The 20,270-nt window shown below is 41.9% G+C and overlaps 1 protein-coding gene across 12 annotated transcripts in view; it reads left to right on the forward strand.

The window, feature by feature from the left end:
* TANC2 (tetratricopeptide repeat, ankyrin repeat and coiled-coil containing 2) overlaps positions 1–20,270 on the forward strand; it is a 290,476-nt gene that overhangs the window by 183,969 nt on the left and 86,237 nt on the right. For 11 of the 12 annotated variants that reach the window (XM_074891795.1, XM_074891797.1, XM_074891798.1 and 8 more), the window contains 2 exons: positions 490–676; positions 13,928–14,191. In XM_074891795.1, coding sequence (XP_074747896.1) covers positions 490–676; positions 13,928–14,191 — 451 coding nt within the window. Of the gene's footprint in view, positions 1–489; positions 677–1,662; positions 2,074–13,927; positions 14,192–20,270 lie in introns of those variants that run through there. The other variant, XM_074891807.1, reaches the window with a different exon arrangement.

The following is a 20,270-nucleotide window of genomic DNA, read 5'->3' on the forward strand; positions in this document are numbered from 1 at the left end:
GCAGATGGAAATGGCCCAGAGGTCTTTGTAGGATTTCCTGTTTCTTGCTGTAAGTAAAGGTGAGATCATGCCGTATACTTACCACCCTGGAGATCTCCACTTAAACAGAGGCACAGAATTTACCTCGCTATATCATAATTTTTGCTTATTTGCACTTTTTTTTTTTTTTTACTTCAATACGAACAAAATGATCAAAATTCCTGATAAAGTATGGCATCAGGCTTTGGATAAATACCACTTCATGCTTTCTGTGTCTCCTGTTGAACGTGGAAGCTGGAATCTCCAAGGCATGCAGTAGAAAACAAGCCCAGTGTCTCCGCGCTTGCCACAGATGTGGGGTGGCACAGCGGGCGATTTAATTTTGAACAGCAAAACCCTTTTTAACTTCACCCTACAAAGCAAATCCTCAAGCGTGAGCTATAGAAAGACTTTCCCCCCTCGCCGCCAGTGCCTGGCTGTGGTGAGTGATGTGTTGTTGCCGTTCCCCAGAGCTCGGCCGTGACGCAGCGCATCAGCCCCTGCTCCACGCTGACCAGCAGCACGGCCTCGCCGCCCGCCAGCAGCCCCTGCTCCACGCTCCCGCCCGTCAGCACCAGCGTCACCGCCAAGGACTGCACCTACGGCGCCGTCACCAGCCCCACCTCCACCCTGGAGAGCAGAGACAGCGGCATCATCGGTGAGTGCTGCCACCCTTCTCCTCCTCGCTCGGCTGCGAAGCCAGGCGGTCCTTGGCTGTGTTGGGTGAACTGAGCGTTATTTTAGATAATACACGTGGGTTTGCGTTATTCAAGTTAATGCTGGAGTGACCAAGGTGAATTGTACCTCTCCATCTTCCGTTCATCACAGGTCAAACGACGTAGAGCTGGTGAAAATTGGGGTGGGTGAGGTTGCCAAGTAAGTTAATTGATGCAGAGTTTTGGAACTTGTTTAAATGGTGAACGAGGAAGAGCTTTATCTTTCTTTTCCTATTTCTTCATCCCATCTTCACCTCTTTGTTCCTTGCAATCTTTCTACCCAACACATTTTTGCCTCCTTTAATTCTAGTGAGGCTGTTGGGTTTTTCCTGCCAAGTTTAGCTTTTGTTCTTTATCCTCTCCTTCAGCTGCTGCCCGTGCCCATTTATGAATGTGGAGATGGTAATTTAGAGAGACACAAGCTTTTTGGTCCAATAAGGAAGATGGGATGGTCTTGGTGACAGGCAATGGCTGTTATTTGGGACTGCCATCCCCTCCTACCACCTCAAGTAATTTTAGAAGCATCTATTTTTTCAGCATTTTCCTTCCCTTAATGCCATTTAGTCCATAGCCACTGATCTTTGATGTCAGAGGAAAGAGAACGGATGATGGCATCACGTTCATAGTTCAAATACTGTTGGATTATATTATTATAAATACGAAAGACTGATTACCTTCTGTGCCCCATGACTGTCACTGCCACCTTATCAGTGACTCTGTGCCTCAAAAATGACTGCTTCTCTTAAACTCAGCCTTGGGCAGGAGACGGATTAAATTAACTCAAATTTCAGTGAATTTCTGTAGCTGCTGTAGCAAGTTTTTCATTTGAGTGATCTGTAGGTTGCAAGTGTAAAGGATCTTGAGAAAATAACACACAGATTTAAGGCACAATGGGAGAGAAGAAATGTCTGTGTATCATCAGGCAGGATGGTCCTTGCTTTTGCCATGTGTTTTATGTTGAGTATTTCTCCAGCTAAGAAGATTTTGCCTTGCCAACAGTCTGTGTAGTGCTTAAAAAAAAAAAAAAAAAAAAGGTAGGTTGATAATTTAGGGAGGTTAGTTGTACTGGTGATTAATATTTTGCTTGGCTGATCAGGAAATCTGGGCTTAGTTCGACTCCTTTATGCCACAGCAACCTTTGTAGCACTTTTGCCTGCATGATCTTAAAATGCAAATACGTAAGCTATTCTGAGCTGCATACCAAAGTAGGTTAATGAATTCTGGGAAAAGTCATTGCAGTATCACACCCGCTTCGTTCTCTGCTCATAATGTCCCACCATCGGAGCTTCACCCTGCCCGGCAGCAGCCCCTTGAAACCTGGTTGGGCTGAAGGATCATGGTGAGTAAAAGTGGGTGCTTGATTCCAGCTGGGTCTTACCTCTGGCAGAGCTGTGAAGCAGGTGTAAGATTTGAACAAAACCTGAAGTGGAGCAGCAGAATCCTTAAAAAAGCGTGTGCTCGGCTTTTATGAACTGCTCTTACTAATGAGAGTTGTCAGTGTGTGCTGCACTATCGTGTTGGGCTCGTGGCCCTCGTGGTTGGCTGGCAGGTGCCAACGTGAGGGTTGATGCAGTTTGGTTTCATCTGGAGTTTCTTGTCCACGTGAAAGCCAGAGGAGGTCCAGGTGTCCTTTGTGGTACACCTGTGTGTCAGAGAAGCATCAGCATGATCCAATTCCTGATGTGATGAGGTGTTGAATCTGTTTGCTCAGACTCTCTACCCTATCCTTTTTTCAGTAGGTCTGTAGTAATTAGTTTTTAAGTCTGAAACATTCTTTTTTTACCCCTCACAAGGAAGATTCTTTCTTAGAGGTTCTTCTGTCAGGAACTTAGATTTTGCTATGGAAACTTTGGAAATAATAGAAGGTGGCTTATCCCAAGGCTACATTAATGTATCCCAGATGGAAAAGTTGTGTAAAAATATGTTCGTGTGGAGTAGGGGAAGCACTCTTCAAGGCTTTCAAAAAGCAAGGCTTTCCTCTGCTAGTGTTTGCACTCAAAGGAAAACAAGAGCCTCTTTCTCCCATTGTTTCCTCCCCCTCTTTATTTTGACAATAACATTTTCAACACCACCTTACTCTGGCATTTGATAGAAGCTGAACAGCTGTAACAAATTGTGGGGAAGATGGTCTTCTCCAGTCATACTTTCCAGCAGCGTAAAAATTGGGAGATTTTCTGCTAAGTTTGTTTTTCTGTACCTCCGCTGTCTTCAGCAAGCATAAGGTCAGTTTGAGCGAGGGGAGGCTGTTTCCCCGCGGGAGATGGATGCGCGGTTTGGTCATTACCCTCCCGTTGGGATGGGAATTGAGTGTGCAACAATTTTGAAAGGTGCTCTCTGTGTGACAGCAATTCCCTAAAATTATTTTCACTACAGAACAGAGCAGACAAATTGTCCACGTGCAGGAAGCAAAGCCCACCTCGGCTTTGCTCTCTGCTTAGGAACACATCAGCTCCTTTGTTTCTGGAGGGTCAGGGATCAGGTTTCCCTTTCACTCGCATTCCTCGATTATTGGATACAGATCTTCTTGTGTGCATATCCCCTGTTCGTGTTTGTTCTCTGCCAGGATGACTGGGATGACGTGGCTTTTGGTCTGAGCAGCTTCACGTGGTACCTCAAAAGTGTAAATCTGTCAAAGATCTCCTTGTCAAAACTACTTATGTGTTTGTGCCATTTTTATGTGTAGGAAGAGTAAACCTTTCCCTGGGTATTTTATGTTTCCTGAGTCATGGTCCCTCCTGCTCCTTCCAAAGAAGTGATTTAAGCTATTAGCTCATTAGCTCCGAGAAGAAGGTGTACTTTTATAATAGGCAGCTCCAGTATATTTCTTATTCATCTTGATTTTTTGTTACGGTTTTGGGAAGATCTCTTGATCTTTGCCACCTATCGGTCCTGAGCTGCAACAAGCATCACCTCCAAATCTCACAATCGTGAATCGCCACTGAATGTCATATTTTAAAAACACGGAAGCTTTAACGTGTGTCCCGGAATGTTAATCTGTTATTTGTAAAGTATTTGAGAATTAGCAACGGACAGAAAGCAGTTAATCAAGGTGAGAAGTCAGTCCTTACACCGTTACGCATAATTGCTTCTCTCCATGTGATTTGCTTAGCATGAAATGTTTTTGTACATGTTAAGCTTCATTTTACATATCTATATTGCTAGGCATAGCATTAAATTGTCAAAGTTAAATCAGAGTGTGGCTCTTTAGACTCTGAATTAACTGCCTTAAGAGCATAACTATCCACTGAGGTGTGTAGAGTGGGCATTTTGGTGTTCTAATCTGGCTGGAAAGACTAAATTTTATCCAGTCAGGATTTCTCTGATGACTTGGCCTCTTGGAGTTATTCCTGTCCATTTGTATGTCACCTCTTATATAATTTCAATTACTAGAGAACAAGCGTGTCGTATCTCTAATCTGTACAGCACAGGGACTATTTCACGCTTATTGATGACTTTAATAAATGCATCACATGGGTTAGAACAGACTTATTTTGAAATTTTAGATCCTCTCCAGTAAAGGGAAGTTCAGTCTACATATATTGAAAGGGTAACAAAAAATGCTACAAGGTCCAGATCTTCAAATTAGGCACTTTTATTTGTAAAAGAAAAGAAATGGGGGAAGGGGGGGAGAAGAAGAGAGGAGGTGAGCCAAGAGGAGAGATAGGAGCAAGTCAGCCCATTCTCCTGGAAGCCACTAAATCCTTTTTGTGTAAAACAGAATGGCTGGTGAAAATGCTGACCTGACTTTAACCTCTGAATAGCTTCCAGGATTTTTTGGCTCTCACTATATAAAAGCAGCCAACTGTTAATGTTCAAAATCTGCTACTGAAAAGAAAACTGGTCAAAGAATCACGTGCTGCTACGGGGGAACTTTGCGCTTCAGATCCCTGCAGAAGTGGACTGTGAAGTTTTGCTGCTTAAATGCAGCAGATCTAAAAAAATCTCCAGCAATCTTAGCAAGCCTGAAAAATAAACCAGAAAACATTTCTTGCCAGGATGTAAAGCTTACCCAAGTGCTTGTGATGTTCAAGCAGCACTTTTGTCATTTAGCAGCAGTCTCCCAAGGGTATTAAAAGAATGGCTCTTTTCCATGCTGAATCTTCCTGGACAAGTGCTGTAATTTACTCTGATATGAAACGGGGCCATGCTTTTTCTTAATGTAGAGTCCGGTGATGATCTATACCGTGTTCCCCACTTAACTGTTAGGGGGATCATCTTGAGCAGGGAAATAGGTATGATGTTAAGGCAGCTTAAAGGGGGACCAGTGAGCTGCGTAAATCCTCTTGCACCGCTGCCACGGTGGCGTGGATAGGTCTAATACCATGTGGACCAGTTGCCTTCCCCTAGATTTTGTGGATTTTTACAATGAAGAATGACACGTAAAGGACCCCTGTCCCCTCCTGGAGGTCCCTGACATGTAGCTTTTTTCACATTCTTTTTTTGCTGTTTTCACTCCTGAGCTTTTATCAGATTGCTGCTTTCTACAGATTTATGTGTTCGTGTGTTAAAAATAGGTTTCTTAATAAATTCATCGAGACTGCGTGCTAAGCAGAATAGATGCTGCTGACAATAAAACAAGATAGATTTGTTTGCAAGTTTAACTGCTTTGAGAAGGGAACAAAGAGCAACTCAAAAGATACATCAAGATAAATTTAACTCAGGTTAAATATTTTTGTGATCTTACAGCTAAAGCATTTGAATTCTGACATTCTCATCAGTATTATGAAATGCTCTGTTAATAATGAATAAGATCTCTAAGAATTACAGATCTTTTTTAAAATCTAGCCAGGTTCCATTTGGGCTCATTCCCCAAAGGAGGAACTCCCTGAAAAATGTCTAATATTGATGAGTAATGAGCTTTTGTTCACTAATGCATCTGCATATTGCAGGTGACAGGGCTGACAGTTTAGGAGGTGAAAAGGGAGCCTATTTATCAGATGTCTCATCAGCTCTTGAGCAAGATTAGTAGGGTCATAGAATCCCAACCACACGAAGTACAAAAGGACACCGTCTCTGAATCCCGATTCAGTTCTTTCTCCATTTCATTAAAAGGACAAATTAAGCAGAAAGCAAACGTGTGCATGCACGTGTGACATGATTCATGGTTGATGTCAGGGGTGAGAAACCATGAAGTCATGAAACAACAGTTCTGCCCTCCCTCAGTTAAGCCACTGCGGCATCAAGGGTTGGGTTTGACGCCAAAATCTGGCCCATAAATACTGGATAGATAATGGCTCCGCTACAGGTGTTTGTTGTGTTACTGGAAAAAAAAACAGGAGAAAGAGGAGTGTTTAAGGCTGAAGGAAGCGGCATGGAACAGATGTTATGCTCAAACTGTGAAATTTGCTTTGATTTATGGTCCAGCCTGGTAGATGGAAAAAAATTGAGTGAAAAATTGAAAGAAAGAATAAACTGAAAAGTCAGATCAGAAGACAGCTAGAGGAAACTTCAGTGTTGTCAACTCCCACGGTGTTATTTTGGATACTGAGATAAGTGACTTTTCTTTAATGTTTTAGCTGTTGATGACATGAGATTAGATGGGACTCTCAGCTTTTATTTTAAGAGCAGCAAGATTTTAACCTTCACTGTTATGAAAAGCTTCATAATGATCCAAGCTTGCCCAAAAAGTTAATGCCAAGTATACAAATAACTTCCCTCCCCTTGTGCCCACACTCCCACACATGCCTCCTTTCTGCTATCTTGTTTAAATCTTATAATTTTAAAACCAGTTTCAAGACTGTGGTGGACTGAAAAAAAAAAAAGAAGAAAAAATGTCCTTGCTGGTGCTAAAGAAGGAAAAAAAGGTGAACTGATGTTGATGAGACAGGAAAAAATAAGGAAGGATCCAAAATGATAAAAGGTAGACAAAGCAGAGAGGGCACTGAATCGAGGTGGTGATGGGAGTTGATGTAGGGTTAAAGGGATGTGTATGTGCATTTCTTCTTCTGAAATTTCCACAGCTCCACTGTCCAAATCTGTAGCTGACACATGCAGCGAGGTGTAGGTTTGTGAGGGGAGGCACAGCATACAGGGTCAGGGCTGGGCAAGGAAAAGAGCGTGCAGCTTATGGCCACCTCTGCAGTCGGTAAGCCCTGGTGCGTCGCTGTCACTGAGATGTTACTCCAGATGTGTGTGTGGTTTTGTAAGAGGGATATGTTTAAATAATAGTACTTAAGAGCATGTGGGGGTTTTTATGATGCTTTGGAAAATCAGCCTTCAAGATTGCTACCTCTGTATTAGATCTGGAACCTTTTTAACCGATTTTTTAAATGTTTACAATAGTGGGCTGTGCTTAAAAACATTCATTACCTTGTTGCTGCAAGTGAGAAACTGGAAGTTTATAAACTAAAGCTTTGCTGATCCGTTCTGTCTCAGGGTATTTGCAGTGAGTTGTGCTCTGATGGTGGGAGTGTCTCGCTCGGTTGAAATGCTGTTTTACCCAGGCCTTACATTTCTAGCCTGAGCAGCACGCAGGTACGAGCCCTTCGAGGCATTCATACCATTCTTCATCCCGCTTGTCAGCCGGTGCAGCAGGGAATTCAGATTTAGAACAGAATGAATATAGGGTCAGCATGATGCTACTGTCAAGGTATTTTTCATTATGTTTCAAGACCTTTTGTGTGTTTACTGTGATTTATAATACCTCCAGGCTTGAAACAGAAATGGGTTTACCTGTTTAATCTCTGTCTTTTTACAGGATTGTTTATATGAATTAAGCCAGTGATTTATTTTTTTTTCCCCCCTGTTTGAGACCAGTGTTGTAAGAGAAGTTAAACATACCAAGAGCAGTATGGATTTTGACCTCAAGCCTTGAGCAGGGCGGACTTACGGGTTTGGGTTTTTTTGCATGGAGAAGCCTTAAACTCACTGGCTGATGGTGTCCAGCAGAGAATAATGTTCTCCTGAAAGCACCAAGTGCTCCAGGGGCTGTTGGGGCACGGGTTGCATGGGACTGCCCAAGGCTGCCACCTTCCCTCGGGAAAGGTTTGGGCTTATGCTTTTTGCCTGCCAGATTTTTCAGTGTGGAAGCTGAGCCCCCCGGAGCGGTCTGGGGCAACACAGCTATGTTTAGGAATATCCTTCTGTGGCTGAGTTTATGAAGGCTTATGTAGATTAGGGTAAAAAATTTATTTTACTCCTTGCCTACTTGTACATGTTAGCCCGGACATCTCTAATGCGATAAGGCAAGTTGTGTTTTAGAATATTACTGGAGACAAGTGAAATGAGGTTCACTTGCAGAGTTTGTCTGAGTGTCTTTAGTACCTAACTTCAGTGCAATGTATGAAGCTCACTCCTTTGCTGCAGTTACTTCTTTAAAGCCACAAAATCCCTATTTCCTACTTGAGACTTTATAAATCTTTACATATAATTAATGTTACAGCTGTTGGTCATCATAAAGTGTTAACTATAGAAAACTGCTTTCTCCTGCAGTTCCATACGAAAGGTGAACATAAAGGTTGACGTTTTCCAGGCATGGTATCTGCCTTGAGGAGAATTGGATGGGATGGTTAAAATCCCCTCGCGTGTTTGACTTGAGACAAGTGCAGTTGAAAGCCTCATGCTCCAGGGCACAGGTCAGCTTGCAACCAAATGAGAAATAATATTTGCTATCCTGTAAATACATGAAACTCTCTGAGAAGTGTAATACTGGCTGCAGTGACATCTACGGTGCTGTCTTGGATGAACTGCTGCTTTGATACCGTTCTGGTTTTTTTCCCAGAGAAATAAAAATATTTTAAACCATGTTATTTGCAAAAAGTTCTAATCAGAATGTTTCACCAAGGGAAATGAGCCAAGTTTGAAAATGAAAGCTTGACATAGGCAAGTCCTCTGCCAAGGAAAATGCAGGCGTAAATCTTGAATACTAAAAGCAAGGTAGGATTGTAAAATGACTCCAGCGTCTGGAGTGGATCCCTTTCTGGCATCAAAGTGCACGTGTCTTCAGAGATGCCCCGTCTGTGCTGCTCAAAGCTGATGCAGGTGGTGCTGGTGGTGCTGTTACAGAATCTTGTGGAAAGAGATATGGCAGATCCTCAGAGAAGGCTGTGGAGGGATTGCAAAGGGGCACCGGGCTGCCTGCGTCCTCTCATTCAAGGGTCTTTGCATGTTATTATTCATTGATGTGTTTTACAGCACTCAGGTGTTTTAGATGCCTCAAATTCTGACTGTGTTCATATTAAATAGTGTGAGACTGGTGCCAGCTGCGACTGGAGATACTTATATATATATATTTAAAAAAAAAACCCCAACATATATATATACACACATTTATATTTATATGGATGGGGTATTGCTTTAGTGCTATAGAGAACCACAGATGTCATGGCATGGCTGTCAGGTTTCGCCTGCTCGGGGTGTGACTCGCGTGGCTGCCCCGTCTCACTCCGTCCCCTGCGATAATCCTCTCTGTGCCTCCACGAGGCAGCGACGCCTCTTCTGCTCCCGACAGCCGCCGCCACGCGCCGCGGTCTGTGATCACCGCCGGCCGCCTCTGGTGTAGCAGGGCCCAGGCACTGCAGTGGTTTTTTGGTTTTGTTTTTTTTTTTTTTTTTCACCAGGGTGGTGCTTTCTGGCTGGGTTCAGCAGTGAAAAGAGCCTGACGTAAACGTGCGTTCTCTCACGGCATCTCCGCAGCCCTTCTCACATCCCAGCACGCTCCTTTCCTGGCACCCCCAGCTGAACGTGTCCCATCACATCACCTGATGCGCTGGCTATCATCTGTTAGACGCTCTGGGTTGAAAGATCTGCCTCTCAGCAGATGGCTTAAGGCAAAAATTCTTGCTCTTTGATGGATTTGAGGTCATCAGTTTATCTTTCCCAAATTTAGAGCATGCTATCATTAAGAGATTGCAATTTTTTGAGCTTTTGGTTAATTAGGTATCCCTGGATTTAAAAATCATAGAATTGCAGAATGGTTTGGATTGGAAGGGACGTTTAAAGATCATCTAGTTCCAACCTCCCTGCTGTGAGCTGGGACATCTTCAACTACTAGACCAGGTTGTCCAACCTGACCTTGAACCCTTCCAATGACAGACCATCCACAACTTCTCTGAGCAACCTGTTCCAGTATCTCACCATCCTCATAGTAAAAAATTTATAGGACCCATAAGAAATTTTCTGGCAATGTCTGAAGGACCATTTGTTTCTTTCTTAAACCTTGTATTAAGAAAACGTTAATTCTGTTATCTCCATCGGTGTGACAGTTCCATTGTCACTTCCAGTGGCAGGGATGTTGCGAGCCCCCTCGGGGACAGGGGCTCTCCTTGTCCCAAGGCTGCGTCACCCCTCACCCTGCAAAGCCCTGAATGTGTCCTGTGCACTGAAATGTTATTAGTGATGAAAACCTCAGATACCAGGTTTCTCATGTGTGGGTTAAGCTGAGTCCAAGAGTGCTCCTGCAGCCCCTTTTAGCACTGACTCTATTTAAACAGCGTAATGTATAACTGAGGTCTGTGGGGACTTTTCATCATTGGGCTCTCCTCTCCACAGGCCATCAGCTGCGTTAGCCAGAGTCAGAGCTATGAGTTACAGAGCATAACCGATCTCAAAGGATGAGCACAAAATACTTGTGTTGTGGTTTAGATGTTTAATCTAGCTAAAGTAATAATATCAGAAGGAATCCTAATTTGAGAGTTAATTTTTAGTATAATCTGATATTCTGGTGTTCTCCTTCTTCGTTCTATGTATACAACGATCTGCTTGATGATAGAAGTATGGGCAGTGATGTTGTTTGTAGCTGCTGTTGCCCATTTCAAGCAGCTTCTCTGCATCTGGATTAAGGCCCTGAATATTTTTAACATGTAGATATGGTTTAGGTACATTATTGACGCAACAGGAGTCCTGTTGTGGTTGTGAGTAGAATTCATCCCGAGGGTGGGTCTTCATTCCCCATGCAACCCTCTAAAGAGATTATTGCTGTAAAGCACAGTTAATCCGCCGCAGGGGCCCACGCGGGAGATGATGGGAGATGTGCTCACACATCCGAACCATATGAGCACAGGCTCTGTCCTAGAATACCCCCTGCAGTGCTGGAAAGTTTAGGGTATGAATATGGCAAACTTGCAGAAATAATGTTATTTTGCAGATTTCCTTCTGGTTGCGGGTGTTTGTGGGCTTGATCCTATCAGAGACTGACATGAAGTTCCTTCTGCCCAAGAAATAGAATAGAAAAGAATATTTTCAGTGGGAAGGGACCTACAGTGATCATCTAGACCAACTGCTGACCACCTCAGGGCCCATCAGATCTTTGCGCTTTCTTTGTATTTTCCAACTTTGCGTTACCGACTTTTTACCCCTGTCACACTGCATCAGCCTTCGTGGCTGCAGATAATGTGAATTTTCTGAAATTAGATGTTGCTTTCTCAAATTTTGATTGTGAAGTTGTAATTTCTGAGCAACTCTCTGCGTTGTGCCGTTGGTAAGCTTTAGTTCCCCCAGGAGACACGCTCTGCATGTCGGTTCATGTTGCTGGCTTGTAGCTAACCTTATGCTTTTGCCTTTTAAATAAAGTCAGAATTGGTTTGGTTTAAAATAGCTCATAGAAGAGATTAAGTCCATAGAGCAATCGCTTCCAGCCTGTGTAGCAGTACTTATATCATCCAGGGCTGTTCAGAAGGTAAATTGATCCACAGGGAACAATCCTAAATACCTGATTCAATGAAGAGTTTGCACATGAAACAGCTTTAGTGTAAAACAGTGAAAATTACATTTAAAATGAACACAAATTGACGATTAGAAAAGAGGCCAGCAGGATTTATTAGCTTGTTTTTCTTTTTTTTTGTTGCTTCATTTAGAGAAAACTTATTTTGACACACAGTTATTTTGGCTTTCCTCAGTTTGATGACTGATTTCAGCTGCTGATGTTTTTACAAAGATTAATTAGACATATACTGAGATAAGTTTTTAAAATTAATGGATTTTAATGGATCAGTGGATTATTTTTTTCTGTAAATAGACAACATAGCATGCCTAGCACTGCAGACCCAGACATTGAAATGGAGATTTTGTAGAAAACCATCTCAAACCTTTTTCTCAATAGTAAACAATTTAAGGTAACAAGAGGAATCTGTGAACATATGTTTCTTGTTCTTATCTTATTTTCTGAAAGTGTAAACGCGTTTACCTGACAGCAAACCTATGTTTAAATGCCAACAAACAAATACCGGTTCTTAGCAGTTGCATGTGTTGGTTTAAATTTCAAAATATGTTACAAACAACTAGATTTTGGAACACTTGATGAGATGTGAAGATACTGATCCCACTGCGTAGACAAGAAACCCAATACTGAGAAATAAAACGATAGAAATAGGGGTAGAGGTTGAAGCTACATGGAGCTTGTTGGGATGGATAAAGAACAGGCCCAGTAAGAATTACAGGTCTTGATTATTTTTTTTTAAATGATGATTTTGTGATTTTAGATGTAAGCAGTTAATTCTGGTTCCTATTATAACGTCGTTTAACATGTATAATTAAGCCAGATTAGTCCTTGGTCATTGAAGTTCCTGGTTTTGCAGGGGATAGAATCCAGCAGTCTGCTTGGCACCTTGGTAAGGAAGAGTCATCCAGAGCCCCTGGCTTTCAGTGTCACCACTTTCATATTTTGTCAGGTCTATAAGGCAATTTCTGAGAATTTAAATAGAATGCCTAATGTTAGGCAGTGAAATTATTCCTGGACTCAACATGTAAACAACTGGCTAAAATAAGTAGTTCTCTGCTTCTGGATGCGTTTAGAAAAGCAAACAAAATAACCCTTACCCATTTGCAGTTAAATGGCATCTTCCTTTAGGTGCTCTTTGGCTGGAACTTCTTTTCTAGGTGGCTTACTCTTAAAACTTGGCATAGGAAAAGCTTTAGCCTAAAAGCATGTGAGTCTTTGGAGTAATTTACTGTTTGTGTTTATCAATATAAAAATTAACGTGGTGCTGTTTGTTAATGAGGCAGCATCTCCCTTGCTTCAGGAATGGGCTTTTGTGAAGACAAGTAGGCTGCCCCTGAGGAGACATTGCAGTGTGATTTGTCGTGCAGACAAGAAGCGTAGATCCACGCTGTTGTTTCCAGGGACAGATGGCACAGAAATTAGCAGAGAATTTGGACTGGGAAAGGTATTTACCATCACTAAGTGAAAATGACGGGTTTCGGTGAATTTAGCAAGTAGATCTGCAAGCACAGGGCGCATCTGGGGCTTCCGAATATTCAGGGTCGAGTTGAATTTCAGGGTTTTGGATAGCAGTGGAAAAGTGTGTGATTGGGTCAATGAGAGGGTAGTGAGCTCTGGTTTGTGATCTCTTCTCCCCCCCCTTTTCTTCCTTTGTCTGCTTCTCTGCCCCCACCCCAGGTTAGGGAGCAGACAAGTTTGACACACTCAGATAAGCTGGTATGGGTGTTGGGACCTTCTCTCAATGACTAAGAGATCTGATTATGACCTTGAGCGAATATGTGAGAGACTTAAGATGAAAGGAAAGTCAACAGCCCGAAGGGAGTTACAGTCAGGGGATAACTGCATCAGAATCTAGAAGAGAAAATACCAACGGGGAGAAGATGTTAGTGGTGTGGATCAGTATAGTGCTGTCACTTCCCAATGTGAAAGTCAATATAGCAACAATCCTGATCTGTAAAATGAAATAATATAAGGGAAATATGTGTGGATTACAGTTAAAGCTTCCTAAAAACCTGCTGTCAATCAAATGAGATATCTGGTTCAGTTTCTGAACCAAACTAATCCACGAGAGCTGGTTGTTCATGCGAGTCAGGTGGGGGCTTTCTGTGCCTGCAGCTTTTCAGTGTCAGACATCGCAAGGTTATAAACTTGTGCAAACGTTCCCCGAAAAGGTGGCGACTGTGATGCAAATTAAAAGATATGAGAAGCACTGCTAATGTTTTTTCCTTAATAGTTTCTGCTCTTTCTGGAATTGTGTATTCGAATACAATGCTGCACATAATTTTTAATACTCTTTGTGATTACAAATGGCTTTTAACAGTATGAGCCAAAACATTATAGCCTAAATGTTCTTTTAGAAGTAGTAAGCAGAAACAGTATCATTAAACTAAATTCCATAATCGCTGATTTATGTGAATGTGGAAAATATGATGAACATCATTTTTGGCTCTTGCATTGCACAACTCGGTGTAGAGCAGCGTGTGTGCAAGCCATTCTTTCTTTGTTACTCATTTTGTTTATAATTTCTTCCTTCAAGCTACTTTGACAAGCTACTCCGAAAATGTGGAACGCACTAAATATGGAGGGGAAAGCAGTAAAGAACTTGGATCTGGAGGAAACCTGAAACCTTGGCAGTCCCAGAAATCCAGCATGGACTCCTGCTTATACCGTGTGGATGAGAACATGACGGCCTCCACCTACAGCCTGAACAAAATCCCAGAGAGGAACCTGGAGACGGTCCTGTCCCAGTCAGTGCAGTCTATTCCTCTTTACCTTATGCCACGGCCAAATTCAGTAGCAGGTAAGAAACAAACGTTTTTGCCTTTAGGTCAGAGCGAGACACAGTACATGCATGTCACAGCTTTTTTCATTATCCAAAGAGAAATCTCCTTTCTGGAGTCATCATCATTAAGCATGACAAAAGTTGTCTTTTTGTCTGACTTACTGCTTCTAAATGTAAAATTCCTGTGGGGAAAACTGGTTCTGATGATGTTTAAGTGGTTATTTCAGCAGTCTGTGGTCCCTTTTTTTACCAAATTGTACAACTGTAATATTATTGGAGAATATGTTTTAAAAAAAGAAAATTCTTTGCTGTCATTACAACGCAAATAATCTTGAGTTTAAAGTACCACATAATTCCAAGACATCGCAGCCATTTCTACTATTTCAAAAGGATTCGCTGCAAGTAAAATCAAATGTCTGATCTTCTCTGAAGATCTTAAGAACTTTGGAGTTCAGAGAATTATGCTGCTTTCTGTCTGCGTAAAAGTTGCTGTGGAACCCATCTCTCTTGGTGGACTTGGCCCTGAAAGTCTTAGCACACACGTGTGCACGCACTGGTTTGGCTTTCGCAGCATCTGGGATTTGCTAATGACTGAATTTTTTTTGTTTTGGCCTACCATCAACATTTTCTTCCTTTAATTTTATGTCTGCTGTTTGAAAGATTCCTAAAGATGCTGTGACATACCTTACTGATGTCTCTTAACAACCTGCTAAGTTTCCCCCTGAAGTTGGTAACAGCAGGACAGAAACAAGAGATAGGATTAAAAATATTAAAGTTTTACTGAAAAGCTGCTTGCCTGGAATTATTCTCCTTTGCTTTGCTGCCCCATATATATTTTTTTTTCTTGCTGCGTAACTTCTCTGGGGTTAACCATTCTGTTGAGGTGGGCTGTGTCTGTCTGTATAGACACGTGGAGAAATACAGACTTTGTCATTTTGTAGAGTCCCTGCAGGATTCTCCCGCTGGCTGGCAGCATGAATGTTGCTTCAGAAAGTCCGGACTGCCTGGGATATTGTCTGTTCAAACAGCATCTCTTGGCAACCCAGGCTGTGTTGCATAACTAGATTTCCTTTTTAATCCCACTTTGGACAGTCATAGGACTAAAAGCGATGTAGAAATGAGATTTTATAGATGCTAAAATATGGGTACCCTAAGCATGGAGGTACAACAGCATGTGCTACTTAACTTACATCTGAAAGACTAAAAACCTGGGATTTTAGAATGGGAAGAGGGGCTAGAAAAGAAGTGGGAAACTCGGCTTGCATAGCCTCGTTCCTTTAGGTTCATTTCTTATAAATGACACTGTGTAAACACTTTCAAAAGAGAACAGCGTAAGCCAGGTACCATAAATTTAAATACACGTGGATATTGATTTAATTGACTTTGGAAGCTATTGGCTTGCTTGATGCCTTTAGAGCATCAAGAGAAAACTGTCTAGCAAGGTTTGGGAACACCTTTTTCCTTCTGGATGGTTTTGTTTTATGAGGGTTTTGCTGCTTTTAAAGTAGTATGTCAGCTAACACAGTTCATGTCCAGGATAAATCACTGTGCCTGTGACTATGGACAAGAATACAAGACTCGGCTTAACCTTTTATCATCAAATGATCACGTTATCTCCTATAAGTTTACGGCACCAGAAAATTCCAAGTAACAGACTTGTATGGGTTTTCCTCCCCAGACTGGTTAACCTCGTTATCTGTGTACTTGAATGATGGGAGAGGGAAACCAGATGTAGTTTCATGGTTGACTTAAGCCTATCTGCAAAACATGCCATTGCCCAAAGAGTTAATCCTGCACTGTCTGCCAACTCCACGTCCTTGCACCAGCACTACACATTGAGTAGCCATTTGATGAACCAGATGAGTAGACTAGTCTGACTGAAAATTGACCCTTCCGAAAACATGTATACTAATTCTGAGCCACAAGTTCATTAGCGTGGAGGCAAAGCGTGGCTGGGAGTGGGGCAGAAAGCTGCCTTTCTTTTAGTGGTATTCCACATTTTAAGGTAATCAAGAAACCACAGCTTTGCTAAAACAGACCGTTCTTGTCTTTTTTTTTCAAATGCAGTTGAATTTATATACAAACAGTCTATTCCTGGGAACGAAAGCATGGCAGCACTTACACCTTGTGGCTTTTTTTCCCTTTTCTTCCCTTTTTTTTTTTTTTTCAAGGTTCTCCCTGAATATCTTCCAAAATGGCACAAAAATGTTCTTTCTTAGAGCAGGCTTACAAACAGCAATCACTGCTGTGTAATGCATCCCTCACTCACTGAGCAGCTTACAACTAGAAGCAGTTCTTCCAACACATATTGGTCTCGTCTTGCACTTCGTTGCGTAATACTTCTTCAGAAACAGTTAAAACCACTTTTTTTTTTTCCAGTAAATACTTTCTCTTGGAAAGAAAACAAAACACTGCAGGCTGTTATGTACTGTAAAATGCCAAAGTGGGATGTTAGATTTGGTAGAGCACGTCTGGGTCTTGGTAAATTGCTGAGATTTGTGGGTTAGCGTATGTGTGATAGGAGATTTTTAAAAGCCCCCTTGTGAAAGCAGTGAGAGCACGTCTTTCACATGGGCTCAGTGGAGGCACGTACGGGGAGCACTACTGAGTGAGGTACTGCGTGGAGTATCGAAGTTGTTAGGCAATTTTCTGGTATTAAGTCGGAAGCAGCTGTGAAGGGCACTGCTGTTTGCCCGGGCAGCGAGCGCTGCAAAATACTGACTTGGAAAAACTGTGCTGAAGAAGGGTCGGAGCAAATTATTCCTCTTGCAGTAGCAGAACTTCAAGGTCTCCGGGTCACACATAACTTATGGACAGCAAATTGTTCACAGCTTGGCTGTGAGGTAAAGTGCTACTAATATATTAGAAGAAAATTAAGCAAAATGTGAGCATAGTCTCTGTGCACTAATACCGTGTTTCAGGGGAAAAAAAATCTTAAGGAAATTCAGGGACCAGAGCTGCTAGTTGTTTTCTCCTAATATCCCACATAAACAGCTCTCAGTTATATTTAAATTAGTGCTGCCACACTTCAGATCCAGCCCCTCTCTAAAGGCAGTGGGGCAGCTCAGCCGCTGAGTCCCTTCCACCTTCAAATTTCATCAAGTCTTTTCAAAGCTAAAAATTCAATTCAGCTCCTGAAATTGGTTTCGTGCACCATTTGCAGACTGTCTTTATAAATGCAGAGAGGAGCCTAGCCTGTCTCTGTATTGTCTTTTTTGTCTTTTGATATAGAAAAGGTATTTTTTATCTCCATAGGGAATCTTTTAAAGATCTCCTTATTGAGTTAGTGTTTCTCTTGCACTTTTTTTCTCACAGATTGGTGGAGCTAAATATTCTTTCAGCATTTTTTCGTTATGTCTCTCTGGAATGCCAAGGTCTTTCTACAATCTCAAGATTTTTTTCTATTTTCTAGATAATACTATTTCTGCCATTTTACGTATAAAGTCGCTATCAATTCAAAAAGAAAAGTAGTTACCTCAATGTATTCCTCTTATCCTTAGAGTGAATGCTTGTGGCCACAGCGCAGCCTGAGAAATTCAGATTTTCATCAGCTAAATTGCATAAAACCAGCTGGAATGAAACGGTTGTATAGCTTTCATCTTGGAAACGGAAACGTATCCCACTCCAGCTAGATGCAAGGAGCAGTGGTCCTTCGTGGATATTGGCCTCGGTTTCTCATAGTCTCTTGGAGTTGGAGAAGATTTACCTGGATTTACCCAAGATTTTTAATACTGCGCTTTCAGTAGCTTATAATTTTAGCAAAGTTACACTGCTTGAATTCAGAGTTTTAATATCAGATGGCTGAATTTTCTGAAAAGCTTTAGCGTAACCGTTCAGCCACGTTGGACGGGAAAATAAGGGGAAAATGCAGTGTTTTGCTGGAGGGGAGTTCTTGTACTCACTGCAATTGAGAGGTCCCAGCACTTCCAGCTTTGCCACTTGGGCAGAGCTGGATTTCCTTGCTGTTACACTGCTTTTGTTAAACCCCTTCTTGAGGCTCTAAATTGGAGTAGATTCTTGTAATGGTGTTGACTTCAGTGGTCTGAGACCACTTGATTTACAGGATCATCATATTATTGGGGAAATAGTTGTAAAAAGCAAGTTTAGTCCTGGTAGCCTTTTACTTAACTTGAAAATTCACTCTATTTTGGTAAAATGTAAAATATTATCAGGTTAGAACCAGCATTGGTACAGATAAGAAAAAGTCACCTTAACATTTCAGGATTTTAAAGTAGTATTTTAAATCGGTTTTGCACAGGTTAAGTGATTATATTTTCTGTTAACCTCAGGTTACAGCTCAAATCTTTTTTTCGTTGGTTTAGCCAATGCTATATTATACTGTATTAACTTAATGTATGTGTGGGGGGAAACCTACAAAACAAAAATTTTCTTAGTTCGAATTAAGGAAATTCCCTTCCCTTCCTATGTAGTCCGGATCGGCAGTGTGGGGAGGTCTGTGTTACCTCTCCTGAATACGGCCTTTGCAGTACAGAGAAACTTTGCTTCATTCTTCCAGGGTTAACAGCAATTTTTCTTGCTGTGTGGCATTCAGAAAGCACAACCCAGTAATCACCAGTTCTAACCAAAACCCCAAATCACAAAGCTTTAAAACAAGAAAAGAAGAAAGGCAGGAAATGGAAAGGAACAAAGAAGTGGAGTCAAGGGAACGAGTGTCCATGTTAGGGGTGATGATGTGGGAAAATCTCTGTACTTGAGCTCGCACAAGCCGCGTGTGCACCAGCTGTAGCACGGGCAGGAGCAGCCGTAGCAAAGGGCCAGTGCAGAGGGTACAGAGCTGAGCTGGAAATCCTCCGTGGTTATGGTACCCAAAAAGCGATTAGAATTCCCTTTTTTGTTGCGTTTATCTGTTCTCCGGTGATTTGGGTGACAGTTTCAGAAAGACGGTCAGGAGCTGCCAGCAAAATTCTTTCCAGAAAACCCCAAAAGTAAAAGAACAAGTGGTCGTTACTTCCATGGGGTGCAGAACTGTTTACCTGTCAGGAGAGATGGTGTGTGCTCCAAAATGAGAGAGGGCTGCAACTTTGAGAGGTTATGATCCAAGGAAAAAAAAAACTGTAAAAATAATCCCGGGTCTTCCAATAATTCTTTAAAACTCAGTTTTACAGTTCAACCCCATACGAATCCATTTGCTTTGCTGTTTTATTGTTCCCAGAAACGGAAAGCTTCAACTGCATTTTCTTCCTACCCCATCCCAGGCAAACACGCACAATAATTCATTTTCTATACTTCAACATTTTTCATGCTAATCGTCAGAAGACAACTTGGCATTGGAATTGGGCATTCAGATTCTTGAATGAACACAAATTTCTTAGGAAACTTTGCATTTCGTGTACACAATGGATGTCTCATTCTGTTTCCATTACCCGTGAAATAAAACATGAAATCTTGTGTTATTTAGACCACATGCATGTTTTATAAGGTCTGTTTAAACGTTAACAGAGAATTAAAAGGTCCTTATATAATACTAGCTCCTCTCTTTTTTCTCTTGGAGAATATGAAATAGCAGCAAATCTATTAGTTACTAACTTTAAATTCTTTATCCATTAGAAAAGTGTATTGTTGAGGGTGAGGGCAGGGTTTGCATAAATGCCTATAAATTATGTCTTTTTGAGAACATGGTGAGCAGTGGTTCACCTGGGGAGCATCCTGTATCCCAGTAGCTGGCAGCTGGTCCTCTAAGGGTGTTGCTGGCAGAGATCTGAGTGTCTGGCAGACCTGCCTACCTCTGCCTGCGCCACACGAGGCAAAAGCACAAGCTAATAGTACGGGAGAGGTTATAAAATGTGAATTGAAAAGTGTGACTTTCAGAAAAGCGAATACCTCTCTCTCTTAAGGTCATAAAAATACAAGGTCAAGCAGCAGTGTTTGAGCAGATGATGAAAGTGATTGGAAGAAGCTGATCATAAAAATGGGTTTTTACTGTTGGAATATGTTCCTATTTTCCTCTGTCCCATGGTTTCCCTGGAGGAGTCTGGGAAAGGTCGTGTAAACAGGGCGAGAGCGGTGACCGCATCTTAGTGACCAACCTGTGAGATGTGAAACCGCAGTAAGGCCCATTGAAGACCACACGGGAGGA

This window comes from Strix uralensis, chromosome 22 (assembly GCF_047716275.1).
Source record: "Strix uralensis isolate ZFMK-TIS-50842 chromosome 22, bStrUra1, whole genome shotgun sequence".
In the NCBI taxonomy this organism is placed as follows: Eukaryota; Metazoa; Chordata; class Aves; order Strigiformes; family Strigidae; genus Strix; species Strix uralensis.